The 18,765-nt window shown below is 39.1% G+C and overlaps 1 protein-coding gene across 4 annotated transcripts in view; it reads right to left on the bottom strand.

The window, feature by feature from the left end:
- Positions 1-18,765, bottom strand: part of lmo3 (LIM domain only 3) — a 116,505-nt gene that overhangs the window by 19,971 nt on the left and 77,769 nt on the right. For all 4 annotated transcript variants that reach the window (XM_061960687.1, XM_061960688.1, XM_061960686.1 and 1 more), the window contains one exon: positions 13,206-13,331. In XM_061960687.1, the coding sequence (XP_061816671.1) occupies positions 13,206-13,331 (126 nt within the window). The remainder of the gene's footprint in view (positions 1-13,205; positions 13,332-18,765) is intronic.

Here is an 18,765-nt window from a genome sequence, read left to right as displayed (position 1 = left end):
TACGTCAGCAGTTAAATTAGAAGCCTTTGTTTGCTTACTTACTACTAAAAGACAAGTTGTCTTGTATGTTTAATATTTTATTTAAGGACAATCTTGCAATAAGAAACATATGTTTAATGTACCGTAAGATTTTTTTGTTAAAATAAAGCCAATGATGCAATGTTTGTGGTCCACTTTATTTACAAAAGTACCGGAAAGTATCAAAATAATTTTAGTACTGGTACCGGTACCAAAATATTGGTATCGGGACAACACTGGTATCGGTATGTCGTTAGTATCAAACCCATAACGAATTTGGCAATATTGCCCCCTTCTTGTTTAAATCCCTCTCATCCACAGTTCAACCTTTTCATTTCCAACACAATGTTGTGTACAAAGGCAAAACCATAAATTTCCACTGTTCCGAATTTTCTGAACAAGCCTTTACAGTATTTTAGTCGTGTACTTTCATGTGTTCACTGTACACATGGTGATTCCCCCTCCAATAGATCAATATAAGGAAGCGTGATTGTGCTTCCCCATAGTATTGCTGCGCAGGCTCCTAGTTCTCGACACCAATCATACACAAAGTGACAACTATGTCCCTTATTGCCTATTAGGCTCCTGTCTAACAAGCCTGACTCGTGACATACAAGACACCCGTGGCTGAGCTGTGCTGCGCGGAACCCAATTGGCGTCATTCTCTCCTTCCAAGGCTCAAGTATGCGGAGCCTCCCCCTACTTATCAGGACTGACCTTCCCCTGCACTGTCACCCATCCTGCTCCTCCGTGCTCTAACCTTCTTCCAGCCTCCCCAAGACTGTGGCCTCCAGCTCATCAGGGGGAAATTGGGCCAGCGTCGGCTAGATGATGAGGCCGGACGACAGCATCATCGATTAGCTGTCCCCCACGGCTGATCTGTGGCTAACTGCTTGCCGGATGGAGGCTCATATCTCCTTCCTTATTCCCGACACCTCTTTTCAGAAGCCGGTTCCTCCCTCGCTTCCTCTCTACCAGGTCGGGAGAATAACAGGTCGGGCCGTGGGGAAGGTGACAATGGTGGAATTATGTCTGGGTTTAACAGAGTCAGGCCGCATTGAGTGCAGACATGAGGCATCGGGGCTGATGTAGGATTCTATATTTTTATTGATGGACCGTGGGTAGGGGGCAGTCACTCCCCTCAGCTTGGCAGCGTTTTAAAGTCATGAGCGGGGTGAAAAACCGAAACGGGGATAGAAAAAAACGGCTCTTTCATGTGTTTGTCCTGGAAATTAAGTCGATGTTGTAGTGTATGGACCTATTTTTCATTGCGGAGTAATACTAACCACTGCCTGTGTTCTCTGGGATATATATGGCAATCAGTTCAATGTGGCCCCTCTCTTTGAACAAACTGTTGAAGTTAAGCCTCAGTCTGTTTCATTTTGAGAAAGTTAAAGTACCAAATTACTCTTTGCATTTGACCTATCCCTGTGTTCCACCCCATGGGAGGTGAGGGGAGCAGTGAGCAGCAGCATGAGTTTGGTAATTCAACCCCCAATTCCAACCCTTGATGCTGAGTACCAAGCAGGGAGGTAATGGGTCCCATTTTTATAGTCTTTGGTATGACTCGGCCGGGGTTTGAACTCACCACCTACCGATCTCAGGGCGGACACTCTAACCACAAGGCCACTGAGCAGGCTAAAAGTCACGATAGACTTCCTTTGGACTGGCTAACTCGTGTCGATATAAACGGTTGCCGACATAACCAGAACTATGGCGTCAAAACAGATCCATAATCCCCGCGTTTAGAAAAGCACACTGTGTGCGGGCGGCCTCTTCGTGAGAGCGCCTTGCGTCTTTTTTGCTAGAGTCTTTCTCAATTGCACACTTTTTGCATTTGGGGGCGGGCACCTTTTTTATTTTTAATCTTTTTTATTTTTTTATTTAATCAATCCAACAAAGTAATACACAAAAATAACAAAATATTCCAAAAACAAACCCAGCAACATTCCGAATAGCAATCAACAGAGCAATTGAGAGGACACAAACAATCCAAAAGTAGTCAAACACAAATGAATAAAATCAACAGTATCAATAAGAATTCCAACATAGCAGTGATTAGAAATCCCTCATTGACATTATCACCACGGTCATTTATAAACAAATAAAAACATTTAAAAAAATGAACAATAGTGTCACAGTGGCTTATACTTGCATCTCTTGACAACACATTGTGTCCAATATTTTCCACAAAGACAGAATAAGTCATATTTTAGGTTCATTTAATAGTTAAAACAAATTTAAATAATGGATCCCACATTCCAATATATTTCTCATTATTACCTAAACTTAATGCAGTTTTTTCTACTGATATCATCTCTATAGCATGTGTATACCAGTCAGTATGAGTTGGACGTATTAATATCCATTATCCATTTTTATAATATTACCAGTTTTGTTATGATGCATATTGAAATAAATGTTTATTCTTTGATGACACGTGACTAAATTGATGCAGATCACCAAGAATACACGTTTGCAGTGTCATTGGGATGTTTATATTTAGGAATGTGATTGCTTCTTTTGTTGTTTTCAACCATAACTCTTTTATTCTCTGACAATCCTACAATAAATGAACAAGAGAATACATCTTTTCTGATTGGTTACTTTAAACACCTACGGTCTCTGAGTACGCGTGTGCAGAGAGGCCCCATATTGTGGTTTTTATGTGCCAGGATTTGGGTACTGTTTTGACGCCACACAAAACTAGCCTGGACTTGTGACTTTGGACAGAGACATGATGAGAATGGGTCATAATTAAGGATTTTGAACCTAAGGCAACTTGTTTCCTCCATATGTTCGTCCATCCATCTTCTTCCGCTTGTCAGAGTTCGGGTCGCGGGGGCAGCAGCCTAAGCAGAGAAGACCAGACTTCCCTCTCCCCAGCCACTTTGTCCAGCTCCTCCCAGGGGTTCCCGAGGTGTTCCCAGGCCAGCTGGGAGACATAGTCTCCCCAACGTGTCCTGGGTCTTCCCCGTGGCCTCCTACCAGTTGGACGTGCACTAAAGCCATCGGGGGGGCATCCTGACCAGATGCCCGAACCACCTCATCTGGCTCTTCTTGATGTGGAGGAACAGTGGCTTTCATTTGAGCAGAGCTTTTCACTCTCTCTTTAAGGGAGATGCCTGCCACCCAGGGGCGCCGCTAGGGATTTTGGGCCCCATGAAAAGAATCTTTACAGGGCCCCCAACACAGTGTCATTATTTTTTCTGTATTATAATTTCATCATCATTAGGGGCCTCTCTGGGCCCCCCTCCATCATGGGTCCCTAGAATCCGTCTCCTTTACCCCCCCTTTTCGGCGCCCCTGCTGCCACCCAATGGAGGAAACTCATTCTGGCTTTCAGTCATAACACCAATCTAATGACTATGTTTTTATTTAGATGTTTCTGTTTTCATATATTCATTTTCTAATAAAGCTGCTGCACTAATTTTTGTTCCGTCTTGACTAAAATGACAAAACTTACATGTGCAAATCTTTCTGCCAGTGGCTAACACACTGCAGAAAAGAGCTGACAAAAAGACTAGATTTTGGGAAAAAAAACTGTAGTTATCTGTCCATGCAGCTAGTTACTTTTACTTGATAAGACATCCTAAATACAATGCATCTAGAAATGAACAGGACTTTTAAGATAGAAAAGCATTATTCGACTTCTAATTCTTAAATGAAGCATCCTCGGTATGTTACAGAATCTTTAAACAAGCTTTCCTATGTGGGGAAACTCATCCATCCATCCGTTTCCTACGGTTTGTCCCTCTCGGGGTCGCTTTGAGTGTCAAAATGTATGTCGACAAAAGAGGTGAGGCATGTATGACATCAACTTTACAGGGGCTGTTTGCAACATTTAGACCTGGGGTTCCGGATCCAGTCCGCCAGCCTCCAAAATCCGGCCCGCGGGAAAATTATGATAACAGAAAAAAAAATAAATAAAAAATAAAAATATATATATATATTTTTTTTTTACTTGGAAGTCGCAAGTAAAAAAATATATATATATTTTTTATTTGTATTTGTATTTTTTTTTTTTTATTATTATTTTTTTTTAAATCTGTCCTTTCTAATCAATTCTCTACCGCTTGTTACTCTCGGTGTCTCATAGCCGCTCAGGCAAATCATATGCATTTTCCAATCGATAACGTACATTTTTTTTAACCCAATGCGGCCCCGAATCAAAAAGTTTGGGGACCCCTGATTTAGACAGATGCTTCGAGGGCGCCAACTCTTACGGCTTCTCCTACGTATCTACATACGTACGTAACACATGCACGCGCATCAGCTTCAGGTGTTGTTCGCTAATAATAGCAATTTGGATAGCGAGCGTTAGCTGTCATTGAATGTATATTCTATCATAACAACAATATGACTGCCAATTGTTTGTTGCTTCTCTAGGACTGTTTTTGTATGTGTGCGTACGTGTTGACAAGACTGGGTGAGTGACCACCGTAAACACTAATCATTTCACTCGGGCGGATACCATTTTTTGTAAACTTTGTAATTGTGAGAAATATAGACAATTGTCAAACAAATGTTATGTTACACCACCAATGGTTACATAAACTACCCAGTGGTGTTCTTGTTATATCGTTTACTTTGAAAAATGTTACTGTGAGGAATTTACAAACAGCCCCTATAAGAGGGCCCTTTTTAGTAACAGTAATTTAGTGGACCAGAACTTGACGAGGTGGTCGACTAAGACAAGTTGTCGACATTAACGAGTTGCAGTGTACTTGTATTGCTGTCAATTTGATGGTGATGGTGACAAAGAACAAAGGTCATGGTTTTTTCCATGGTCTTTTATTTAAGCAAAGACCTTAATAGCAGACCAATGACTATTAGCCTCACAGTGATGGAATCAGAATAATCACTGACTTTGAGTTCTCGTGCATCGTTTGAATGCGCCCACAAAGAAACCGTGGGTTGATAAATGGGTGACTATGTTGGGACGGGGGGGTGGGCTCAGGCGATGTGTTCATATACGTGATTGTAGCAATTCAACCTTCAAACGCCAATTTGCGCCGAGGCTGACCCAGAGGAGTGGCAGATAATTGCACGACGTGACCTCGGCCGACCCGCCGATCGCCTGCTCTGTTTATCAGATTTCACATTTTTTTTTGACGACGTTCCACAGAGAAATCTCAGGGCCATTTGCGAGATGGATTAGATTGCTTTATTGAAGAGCCTGTCGGGGGAAGCGGGTCAATGGGGAGGTGGAGGGTTGGGGTGGCTTTCGTGGTGTTTGTTTGAGGCTGTAGGAAATGAGAGGGGACAGAGACGGTGCGGAGGAACAAGACAAGCGGCAGGATGGCTATGCCAGACAAAGCACAGGACAACACAACAGGAGACGGATAAACTGTTCAGGAAAAGTGAGATCCTGGGAGAGCTAAGATCAATTTGCTGAAGGTTACTCTATTAATCACAATATAAACAATGAAGCATTATACTTAAACCACACCTGTTACGATTGTATTAGTGGGAGACAGAAAAGGTAGCAAAGGACACCACCAGAATAAAGTTGTGGGGGGGCGGGGGGGTGCACTACAGAGGTTAGATTCCATAAAGAAAAGTAATGCATAGATGGAACTTTATTGGCATTGCACTTAAAATGTACAATGACATTATACTGATGGGGTCCCAAACTAAACTCCTAGGGGTGCCTTGGCTTGAGACTAGGACAGAACCTCAAGCAACGCACATATACGGTGAATTTCGGACTATCTAGCTCTGCAGCTTATAAAACAGAGCGGCTAATTTATGGATTTTTCTCTGCTACCCGCCGTAATACAAGAAGTTTTCATTAAACACATGCAAAGACTTTTAAATGGTGTGTTATAGTTTGTGCTTTGTCGCCATATTTTGAGCTAGTTCACTAACTGCAGGTGCTGCTGGGTGAATGTGAATTCCCGCTGTTTAAAGTTTTGAACTGGAAGTAAAAGTGTCGTTTCATCTTCGAATTGTCCATATAGTTTTTACTCGTGTAGGTTCTTCATTCATCACTCCAAACAACGTTTTAAAGTTTTACAGTATCCATCCATCCATTTTCAACCGCGTCCCTTTGCTGGAGCCTATCTCAGCTGCATTCGGGCGGAAGGCGGGGTACACCCTGGACAAGTCGCCACCTCATCGCAGGGCCAACACAGATAGACAGACAACATTCACACTCATAACTAAAACAATTCTTACTTCCTAAACCGTCCCGTGTGATGTCTGTAAGAGTGTTTTCATGAATATTTGTACGTGCTATCATAATATAATGAAGCTAATATGCTAACACGTTTACAAGTGTCTGCTTTAGTATATATTACCTTAAAATGGCATTATGTTTGTACTGTTCCAGTGTCACTCAGTATATTCATCAAGACGTCTCCGTAATAAGTCCTTTCAGCTGATTGGAGAGCTGGCTTCCGCAGCTTGTGGGTCCATGACGAGAATGTCTGTTTTTGTTTAATCATCTGTTTTACTGCCATGTTACAGGCACCATTTGGAAACAAGTCTGTGTGTGTGTGTGTGTGTGTGTGTGTGTGTGTGTGTGTGTGTGTGTGTGTGTGTGTGTGTGTGTGTGTGTGTGTGTGTGTGTGTACAGTACAGGCCAAAAGGTTGGACACAGCCTTCTCATTCAATGTATTTTCTTTATTTTCATGACTATTTACATTGTCACTGAAGGCATCAAAACTGACACCTGTGAAGTGAAAACTATTTCAGGAACTACCTGTTGAAGCTCATCGAGAGAATGCCAAGAGTGTGCAAAGCAGTAATCAGAGCAAAGGGTGGCTATTTTGAAGAAATAGAATATAAAACATGTTTTCAGTTATTTCACCTTTTTTTGTTAAGTGCATAACTCCACATGTGTTCATTCATAGTTTTGATGCCTTCAGTGACAATCTACAATGTAAATAGTCATGAAAATAAAAAAAACACATTGAATGAGGTGTCCAAACTTTTGGCCTGTACTGTATATGTTTATATGTATATACAGTATATATATATGTGTGTGTGTACAAATATATATGTGTGTGGATGTGAATATATATATATATATATATATATATATATATATATGTGTATGTATATATATATTTTTTTAGCTTGGGACATAGTTTGGAGACCCCCGGTGTAAAGGTTTGAACTAGAGAAGGCCGATATCGGCCAAAAAATGCGTTAAAATGTAATATCGGAAATTATCGGTACCGTTTTTTTTTTTATTATCGGTATCGTTTTTGTTTTGTTTTGTTTTTTTATTAAATCAACATAAAAAACACAAGATACACTTACAATTAGTGCACCAACCCAAAAAACCTCCCTCTCCCATTCACACTCATTCACACAAAAGGGTTGTTTCTTTCTGTTATTAATATTCTGGTTCCTACATTATATATCAATATATATCAATACAGTCTGCAAGGGATACAGTCCGTAAGCACACATGATTGTGCGTGCTGCTGGTCCACTAATAGTACTAACCTTTAACAGTTAATTTTGGTAATTTTCATTAATTACTAGTTTCAATGTAACTGTTTTTATATTGTTTTACTTTCTTTTTTATTCAAGAAAATGTTTTTAATTTATTTATCTTAATTTATTTTATTATTATTTTTGAAAAGTACCTTATCTTCACCATACCTGGTTGTCCAAATTAGGCATAATAATGTGTTAATTCCACGACTGTATATATCGGTTGATATCGGTATCGGTTGATATCGGTATCGGTAATTAAAGAGTTGGACAATATCGGAATATCGGATATCGGCAAAAAGCCATTATCGGACATCCCTAGTTTAAACCTATCATTAACTTTTTTGAGCATGTTCTTAATGAACTGAGTATTACCATTGCCATCAATCCTAAATGTTAACTAAATAGTTGACAGCTTAACAATAATATGCATACTAAAAATGAGTGTTGCGCTCTCGCTCGGTGTCCAGATATTTTTTGTCAACAGAGTAGAAATATATCTGCCTTTAAAAGGGAGTAACAAACTGGAAAACAAAAAGTCAAAGCTGACGAACAGCTTCAATTAAAGCTGGTGCCACACCATAAACCGTGGCCAGGCGCCGGTGAAAATTGTGATGGGCATCTAAATGGCGCCCGCAAGGCCGTGGCGGACCGTGCGGAACACACAAACGTCAATTTTATTCAACAGTTCATCAGTTGCCTTAATGTAAAAAGAAAGATTTGCCCATGCTTAAGTGGGTTTTAATGCGGGGGAGCAGAGTTGGCCTGCCTGGGTCTGGCTGATGAAGATTAGCTGACTTCTTCCATTAAGAGACGCTGTCTGGTGCGGCCGGCTGAAATGGCAAGACAATAACCGAGTGCTAATTGTGTGTAACCGGGTCCTTTTGCATTTAGTATGCACCATGTGCTTCGTGGGTGGGGCCGCCGGCACATTTTGAACAGAAAATATCCCTTTGATTGTGCATTCTTGTAACGTTCACAAATGCAGATAATAATTTTGATCACCACACATTTTGTTACAACGTACCACAACACATACATGTAAATATGAGCCAACATTATGACCACGTGCACAACAGCTACAGTCATGCTTACAAAACCAGCAAAGTCTCACAAATGGTGGCTTTATTTTAAAAGCAAGGGTTGGAAGCTGGGGTAACAGTTTAGGATTAGGGTTAAATTTGGGCAGAGTTTCTCAATTATTTTCTGTAACCTCAGACCCATGGAAGAAAAAAATGTTGTGTCCCCCACTCTCTACCACGACAGTAGTCAGGGGCGCCGCTAGGGATTTTGGGCCCCATGAAAATAATCTTTACAGGGCCCCCAACACAGTGTCATTATTTTTTCTGTATTATAATTTCATCATCATTAGGGGCCTCTCTGGGCCCCCCTCCATCATGGGCCCCTAGAATCCGTCTCCTTTCCCCCCCCTTTTCGGCGCCCCTGACAGTAGTATCATGAGTACACCTCTGCATAAACATGCATCCTTATTGACATTAAAGATAACGGTCTTTCCTCGTCTTTCCTGCGATTGATTCTATGTATATTTTTACATGCGCTGTAAAAAAAATATCTGCACATTTTACGGTAAAAAATGGTCGCTTCATCACCAGAATTTTACCATAAGTGTTTTTTTTTTTACAGCACAGTATCACTGTTTTTTAACGGTAAAATTAATGCAACTGAGCTGCCAGTTTTTTTTTTAACCATACAATCTACAATTGTTGTTTTTATAGTGCATTACTGGAAATGGAAAAATGGTACAAAAGTTTGTTTTTACCATAAAGCAGCTCAGGTGCCAGAAATTTACCGTAAAATCTATTATCGTTTTATAGTGTACGATTTGATGGGTAACTTGTTTGGAAATCATAAGTCAAGCGGATAAAGTATTTATTTTTTAGTTAAACAAAACTTTTTTTAAGTTTAATTTTTTGTATTATTTAAGTTTAAAAAATATGTCATTTTATGGAGTACATGTATTTTTTAAATATCAAATAGGGAAGAACAAATACATTTATTTAAAAAAAACTACAGTACTTTATTGACACATTATTTCCAGGCTTTCGTGGGCCATCTAAAATAATGTGGCAGACCAGATCTGACCCCTGGGACTTGAGTTTGACACATGTGGGTTAGGCGGTTAAGGGACTAGATGTTAAGGCAGCAGAGGACAACTATTATAAATGTATTGTCATTGTAATAGTTACATTAAAATTAAAAGTGCATTCTCCTTATGATATAACAAAAGGGAAAATAATTTTACTTAATATGACACTCAGAATATGAGACAATAAAGGATGTGGGATTTACAATACAAACTATAAAACATTCAGGACGTTTCCAAACACTAAATTAGTCTGATTTCTTAAATAGTTTGTTTTCTTCTATTATCAACAAGTGAAGTCAAGTTTCCATTTTCTATACCTAATGCGACTGTTTGCCATACACAGATTGTCATTTCAGCTTGTTTAGCGATATGGGAATGTAAATGGAAGAAGAAAATGTTACATGCTAATAAGGTACCACTAGTAGCTGTCAAGCTCCGTAGCTAAATGATAACTAAAAAGTTCAATTTTGGCGTTGCTGCTGTTTTAATATCGTTTAAAAGACAGTTATTTGATCAGAGCTACATAAATATTTTGGTGAACTGCTTTCCTATTTACAATACAAACTAGAGAGTCAATCATTTTCAATTCCTTCTAATCATCCATCCATCCATTTTCTACCGCTAGTCCCTTTCGGGATGTTTGGGGTTATTTATTGTCTCGCTCAACTGTTGCATTTGTTTGTTCATCCTTTTTTTCAAGGTTGTATGTGACAGCGGTGATTGACAACAATGAATGCCAATTAAAGCCAACATTGCATTCACTTTGTGCGGAAGTGTTTTACAAAGTTGAAATTCTAATTGTGACATCCATACATGTATTTAATAATAGCACCTTGAAGTGTTTGACGATCTTGACATGTCTTGCAATTAAGCAAAAATACAACAAAAATGTGTCAAAACAAGGAGGCAAGGGGGTAAAAAACACCTAGCCACTGCTGCTGCTCACTGCTCCCCTCACCTCCCAGGGGGTGGAACAAGGGGATGGGTCAAATGCAGAGGTTAATTTCACCACACCTTGTGTGTGTGACTGTCAGTGGTACCTTAACTTAACTTTAAATGTTTGATAAAATATGACTTTTCTGCTGGGGTTGTGAATCTTACAATAATTCAGGATTTGATCCGATTCCGATTCTTGGGGTGACTATTCCTTTCAGAATCAATTCGAGGTTCAACACAATGTTTGCAATATATTGTTTGGTATTGAATGTATATAAAACCTTTTCATGTAATATGTTGCAAAAGCACCTCTTGGCTGCTGACATACAGTAAGAAGGAAATTCATATGACCCCATTTGCTGCGGTTTACCTGACACACAAAACGTGACAGATTGGAGGGTGCACTATCCACTTTAAGGGCAGTAGAGTGTTGAATATCTTAAAATGTGTTTTTTGGCAATCCCAACTTTGACCACAGCCTCAGTTGCTACGCAGAGTTGCGCTTTCCATCATTTTCAGCAGACTGCATTGCAAAATGATTATCCCGCACAGCAAATAAGCCCTTTTTAAGTAGAATAATAATAAATAGAATAAATATAAATCACAAGTTGGATGTTAATATATATTTTTAGCATCCCTAATAAACACTATATAATTTCACCGCTTCCATGCTAATTGCAAAATAACTTTTTTGGTGTGTTTTATCATTTAAGATATATACTCCAAAAAACAGGAGGGTGTGCCTAGGCAAGGATGGTTTCGCCCTATCGTAGTGAGAAAAACAATTGTTTTGATGCAAACGAGCAATCCTAACTGTCAAAGCCAACAACAATCAATGTTTTATAATTCCCCCTTGTTAGCATTGAGGTATTGTATGGCAGAACTACCAGTCCAAAATAGTCGGAATCCCCCACATAAGCATTTTATTCAGTTGTAAACAAATGGCATTCTGGTTACCTTTTGTGACCAGAATGTTTCTATCCTCTGTTATTTGTTGGAGGCTACATTGCAGAGTATTTTAGGAATGGTTAAAAGAACAGTGTTTGTAGGAGACAGGTGGCGTCACAGACCACCACCTCTGTTCACGGATGTTTTTTCAACCTTGACATAGATGGCTTCCCTCATTCCTTTTGTACTATTTGTCCTCCCCGTCCAGAATCTGTACATGTTCGTTCTCAAAGGAGTGCTGTTTCTCCCAGCTGAGTCTTAACTTGAAGAGTTTGCCCATCTATGCTGTGCCATGCGTCGGCTTAGTGGTTCTTTTGTTTCCCCAATATACGAATCCTCATTTCACTGGACAGCATACACAAGATTGTTTTTGTGAGTGTGCTGTGTCCAGTCTTTAGGATGCACCAGTCTCTGTCTCAGTCGTTTGAAGTCTTTACTACGATAGGGCGAAACCATCCTTGTCCAAACACACCCTCCTGTTTTTTGGAGTATAAATATTTGGGGTTTTGGCACTAGCCACTGGACTAGATCTGACCAGTCTAAGTCTATGAGCATGAACTAATGAGGCCTCCTCGGATGAGCGGCGAAATGTCTTCTAAGACAGTGGTGCTCAACCTTTTTTCAGTGATGTACCCCCTGTGAACACTTTTTTAATTCAAGTACCCCCTAATCAGAGCAAAGCATTTTTGGTTGAAAAAAAGAGATAAAGAAGTAAAATACAGCACTATGTCATCAGTTTCTGATTAATTAAATTGTATAACAGTGCAAAATATTGCTCATTTGTAGTGGTCTTTCTTGAACTATTTGGGAAATAAATAAATAAAAATAAATAAAAACTTGTTGAAAAATAAACAAGTGATTCAATTATAAATAAAGATTTCTACACATAAAAGTAATCATCAACTTAAAGTGCCCTCTTTGGGGATTGTAATAGAGATCCATCTGGATTCATGAACTTAATTCTAAACATTTTTTCACAAAAAAAGAAATCTTTAACATCAATATTTATGGAACATGTCCACAAAAAATCTAGCTGTCAACACTGAATATTGCATTGTTGCATTTCTTTTCACAGTTCTTTTTGACAGACATTTAAAAAAAATCTCACGTACCCCTTGGCATACCTTCAAGTACCCCCAGGGGTACGCGTACCCCCATTTGAGAACCACTGCTCTAAGACAAACCAAACAGTCCAGTTGCGATCGATTGAATGCCCCGAGACAACAATGACCTGGATGAATGAGAACATTCATAAACATAATTTAAGATACAGTCAAAAAGACTTATCTAAAATGTTCCCCAATGGCATTGAATGTGTTGTTGCTACTCCAAAGTCAGACAAAAAGTGTCCTACTCTTGCCTTAGTTATTAGGAATAACAGGTCAGGATAACAAAAAAGAAGATATTGTTGAAATATGATATTTCTGACAGTGTCAATCAAAAGTGAGCATTGTTTTCTTTGAGAAGGTCTAGTTGTGGTAAGAATAGGGGATCTCTGACTACGCTCTTTTGACAGAACTCCTGTGGACGATGTGTAACGAAGACTAATCTGTACAGTACAAGAGCGTCATCTCTTGGTCCGTCTGGGGTTTCTCTCTGGTCACTTGTTAGAGTGATAAATCTCCTGAAGCGCGTTCCTTTTTCAACCATCAACAGCTGGGGTTACCACGCTGCGATCATCCTTCCCGAGCAGCCGATTGGAGGTACAAGAAGAGGGACGAGGGTTCAACGCAGTTCAATCACTCACCTCTGATTGCAGAGTTGGCATGCAAAACAGTCCAGGTGGTAGACATTCTCCTTGGCTCTCATGACCATCTCGAAGGCTGGAATTAGCTTGCTGCAGGCTGCACAGTTCCCCGTTACACCAAACAACCTGCGTCAGCGGAGCAAAAGACATATACTGTAATGCGCTCGGCAAACTTAATAGTCGTATCTTCAAAACTGCAAGATTGGGAGTCCATGATTTTTATTGTGGAATGTCAAGGATGGTTTAGTGAGACTAAGGTAGTTGTGTGTTGCATTTGCATTGGTTTGTTTGGGTTTGAACATATCTACAGTGGTTCTTTGAGGTATAGGATGGTCAAGATGTAAATAGATATTGTCCCAAATATGTTACCATTACATTTTGGGAGCAATCCCCACACTCACTATGTAAAGCACGTATTTCAAACCCAAGTACTGGCATCAAAACAGGCAACTGTGCCCGCCCTTGGCTGGCACATTTTATTTGGGTTTTCGTTTTTTGTATTGAACTAAGTAAAAAAGATAACTTCAAAAAAAAAATAAAAAAAAATAAAAGATAACTAATCAAAACAAAGGCACATTAACTAAGACAATAACACAATAACTGACGTGTTTGTCAATATTTTCATCTCATTTTTATACATTAACTAACGAAATCCAATCATATTTAATTTTGTCTTGTAGATGGATGGGACAAGGTCGGAATATGTCCAATCTCAGCTCTTTAAAGGCCTACTGAAACCCACTACTACTGACCACGCAGTCTGATAGTTTATACATCAATGATGAAATCTTAACATTGCAACACATGCCAATACGGCCGGGTTAACTTACTAAAGTGCTATTTTACATTTTGCGCAAAATATCCTGCTGAAAACGTCTTGGTATGATGACGTCAGCGCGTGACGTCACGGATTGTAGAGGACATTTTGGGACAGCATGGTGGCCAGCTATTAAGTCGTCTGTTTTCATCGCAAAATTCCACAGTATTCTGGACATTTGTGTTGGTGAATCTTTTGCAATTTGTTCAAAGAACAATGGAGACAGCAAAGAAGAAAGCTGCAGGTGGTAAGCGGTGTATTGCGGCCGACTGCAGCAACACAAACACAGCCGGTGTTTCATTGTTTACATTCCCGGAAGATGACAGTCAAGCTTTACCATTGGCCTGTGGAGAACTGGGACAACAGAGACACTTACCAGGAGGACTTTGAGTTGGATGCGCAGACGCGGTACCGTGAGTACGCATGCAGCTGCGGCTTCCAAACATTTGATCGCTTGCCCGTACGTGCGTGCCGCTATGTGCATGTCACATACGTAACTTTGGGGACTTTGGGGAAATATATGTGCTGTATGAACTTTGGGGAGGTGAACGGGACTTTGGGCTGTGGGATTGAGTGTGTTGTGCAGGTGTTTGAGTTGTATTGGCGGGTTATATGGACGGGAGGGGGGAGGTGTTTGTTAAGCGGGATTCATTTGTGGCATATTAAATATAAGCCTGGTTGTGTTGTGGCTAATAGAGTATATATATGTCTTGTGTTTATTTACTGTTTTAGTCATTCCCAGCTGAATATCAGGTCCCACCCGCCTCTCACAGCATCATCCCTATCTGAATCGCTCCCAATGCCCTCTAGTCCTTCACTCTCACTTTCCTCATCCACAAATCTTTCATCCTTGCTCAAATTAATGGGGAAATCGTCGCTTTCTCGGTCCGAATCGCTCTCGCTGCTGGTGGCCATGATTGTAAACAATGTGCAGATGTGAGGAGCTCCACAACCTGTGACGTCACGCTACTCGTCTGCTACTTCCGGTACAGGCAAGGCTTTTTTATCAGCGACCAAAAGTTGCGAACTTTATCGTCGATGTTCTCTACTAAATCCTTTCAGCAAAAATATGGCAATATCGCGAAATGATCAAGTATGACACATAGAATGGACCTGCTATCCTCGTTAAAATAAGAAAATCGCATTTCAGTAGGCCTTTAACAGCGTACTTTGAAAGAGGGGCGGGAGTTAGTTATGAAGGACAGCCAATTAGATGCTTTTCCTTTTGAGATGAGGAATTCACCACCCAAAACAAAATGTGTGGTTTAAACATGTTCCACATAACATGTGCACAACTGGGATAAAATGAATAGGACTCATTAAATTTTTCCTGCTATGATACCATCAGCAGGTGAGTCATCAATCGGAACATCTGCACACCTGTAAATTATTTTATTAATTGCTGCTTCGGTGTTGTGCCAAAAACTGATTCCCTGCCAAAAATGTATTCCCGCTGCGTGAGCGCACAAGTTTGTTAAAGCTGCACTGCTGGGGCTTAATCTGTCCACAACTGATTACTAAATGTAAGACAAACACTTTATATTCGTGGTCATTGTAACGATATGTTTAAAATTATTTAAGCTTCTATCGTGTCCGAAAAATGGAAGTGGCCATTTCTACGGTAATAATGAGATTGTAAAGGACTTTTATTGATTCGATGGTGATGTGCTAAAACAGGGGTCCCCAAACTTTTTGACACTGCGGCGCGAGCGCGTTGTCATGTTATCGATGGGAAAATGCACTTTTAGACAATGATTTGCCTGAGCGGCGACACCGAGAGTAACAAGCGGTAAAAATGGATTAGAAAGGACGGATTTAAAAAAAATAAATATTTATTTTAATTTTTTTATCTTTAACTTGGGACTTCCCATGGGCTGGATTTAGGACGCTGGTGGGCCGTAGTTTGGGGACCCCTGTGATAAAACCTTTTTCTTGTTTAAAAGCTACACACAATATTAATGTTCTTTTTCATGCACATAGTTAATATTTATAAAGTTTTTGGATGCATTTACTAAGTTGTATTCTTGGTTGCCAAAAAGGGATTCAAAGTAATATTTTGATATTGACACATTTGTACATACATTTCTAAACTACCCTCAGGGGATGCACAAATGTCATGTGGCAAATCAAAATATTACTTTGAATCACTTTGGCAACCATAAATTGTTGTTTATCATATATGTAACTCTCCGTTGGGTAATCTAATAATTAATGCACAGATGAGATGTGTCATTATCACAATATTACATTGAGTCACTTTTTGGCAACCCCTGAAAAAATGTAATGCCTGCTCTTAAATGTTTTTCGAAACCTCACTCGCCGTTTTATATGGCCTGGGAATATAGTATGCGTTAAAGTACTTTATATTTCCTTACTAAATGTATTTGTTTTTTCCATTTTGACAGAAATACATATATTTACTGCATGAAATTGCATACTTCTTAACTTTAATAGTATCCAATATTGCAACAAATATTATGTGATCATACTTTCCAAAATGTTTTTATTTTTTTTAAATAAAAATAAATACTTAAAATATCTGCTTGATTTATGATATCAAAGCAAGTTATCCATCTAATTGTACATTGTAAAAATGAGAATAGATTTTAGGATTAATTCAGTGATTTTTAAAGCATATTAATGTAAATTGAAAAAAACTGTTTTTTACGGTAAAATTCTGTTGACTGAGCTGCCAGTTTTTTTTTTTACTGTTGAATCAATGTATGTTGTTTTTACGGTGTATTATTGTAAATAGAAAAACAATAACACATTTTTTACGGTAAAAAAACTGGCAGCTCATTTGCCAGAGTTAAAAAAAAAAAGAAATTAAGAGTATTAAGATTTTAGTATTAAGTATTAAGAGTAATATGTAATAATAGTAGTAATAGTAAAGACCACAGTAAATTTTAAAGTAAAATTCTGGCGACAGAGCAAGTTTTTTTAGTACCGTTTTTCTATTTACCGAAATTGGTTGTAAAATCTTTAGATTTTTTTTCAGTGTATGTAAAAAAAAATACATAATACTCAAATACATGTGGCCCTATGAGGGCAGCCCTCAATAAAACAAAGTTTGACACCCCTGATGTACAACTTTTTACTGTAAAAGCTACAGAATTTTTTTCAGGATATGTAAAAAAAAAAAAAAAATAATCAAATGCATAGACACATTAATTTATTTGCTGTTACATGCGGCCCTATTAGGGCAGCCATAACTGCAAAGTGGCCCTCAATGAAAACCAGTTTGACAACACTGATGTACAGTGGCGTATTGTCCAATAGCTTGTTGAAGACATTATACTGGACTGTCCCAATATAAATGCATGGGGGGCAAATTAATTTATTAGTAGTGCTAGACGCTACCCCCTTTTTTCGATTGAACAGTCTGAGGACAGGTCTTTGAGAGATCTAACAACATTTATTCAGCAAAGGTCACAAGTAAAAATGACAGCAGAGGTCGCAATCAGCAATCAAGTAGCTACTGCCGAGAGGAATGGGCACTGATCAATAGTTCTTCATTCTTCTTATATTCCATAAGACAATACGAACATATGTTCCGGAAATCACGTTCATGGCCAGATGAGTCCTTCCAAAGTCAACAAGGCCATCAAGAGGCGCCTTAGTGGAGAGTCGATTGATACGTTGTGTATCCAATTAACAATTAACTATAGGATGTGTAAGTATTATTAGTTTTGAGTACACGAGACAGTCAACATTCACACAGTCCTGTGCAGTGATTAGGACTTGCCATAAAAGTTTCATGATGTTTTCCACACAGTCAGACCTTCAGAAGGCAGGCGCCTCACATGAATTTTGTGCTACAGGCATGGCAAAGGTCGAAGATGAAGTTTGAGAGAATGAACCTAAATATAGTGTATTTAAGTGTATATTTTCTACAATATTTTAACAGCAATATTTGCAGAAGTATTAATGTTGAATTCACCACATTTTTGAGTGGTACTTGCAAATCCATTGACTGAGGATGCGGTTGGAAAACAAATACTACTGTATTCTAGACTATAAGTCGCTACTTTTTTTCCCAAACTTCAAACCCCGCGGCTTATACAAAAATGGGCTGATCAATGGATTTTTGTTTGCTAACATATACAAACCCCGTTTCCATATGAGTTGGGAAATTGTGTTAGATGTAAATATAAACGGAATACAATGATTTGCAAATCCTTTTCAACCCATATTCAATTGAATGCACTACAAAGGCAAGATATTTGATGTTCAAACTCATAAACTTTATTATTTTTTTTGCAAATAATTAACTTAGAATTTCATGGCTGCAACACGTGCCAAAGTAGTTGGGAAAGGGCATGTTCACCACTGTGTTACATCACCTTTTTTTTTAACACTCAATAAATGATTAAGAACTGAGGAAACTAATTGTTGAAGCTTTGAAAGTGGAATTCTTTCCCATTCTTGTTTTATGTAGAGCTTCAGTCGTTCAACAATCCGGGGTCTCCGCTGTCGTATTTTACGCTTCATAATGCGCCACACATTTTTGATGGGAGACAGGTCTGAACTGCAGGCGGGCCAGGAAAGTACCCGCACTCTTTTTTTACGAAGCCACGCTGTTGTAACACGTGCTGAATGTGGCTTGGCATTGTCTTGCTGAGATAAGCAGGGGCGTCCATGAAAAAGACGGCACTTAGATGGCAGCATATGTTGTTCCAAAACCTGTATGTACCTTTCAGCATTAATGGTGCCTTCACAGATGTGTAAGTTACCCATGCCTTA

This window comes from Nerophis lumbriciformis, linkage group LG05 (genome assembly GCF_033978685.3).
Source record: "Nerophis lumbriciformis linkage group LG05, RoL_Nlum_v2.1, whole genome shotgun sequence".
Classification (NCBI taxonomy): Eukaryota; Metazoa; Chordata; class Actinopteri; order Syngnathiformes; family Syngnathidae; genus Nerophis; species Nerophis lumbriciformis.
The sequence above is the reverse complement of the archived record's forward strand: the minus strand, read 5'-3'. Positions and strand labels throughout refer to the sequence as shown.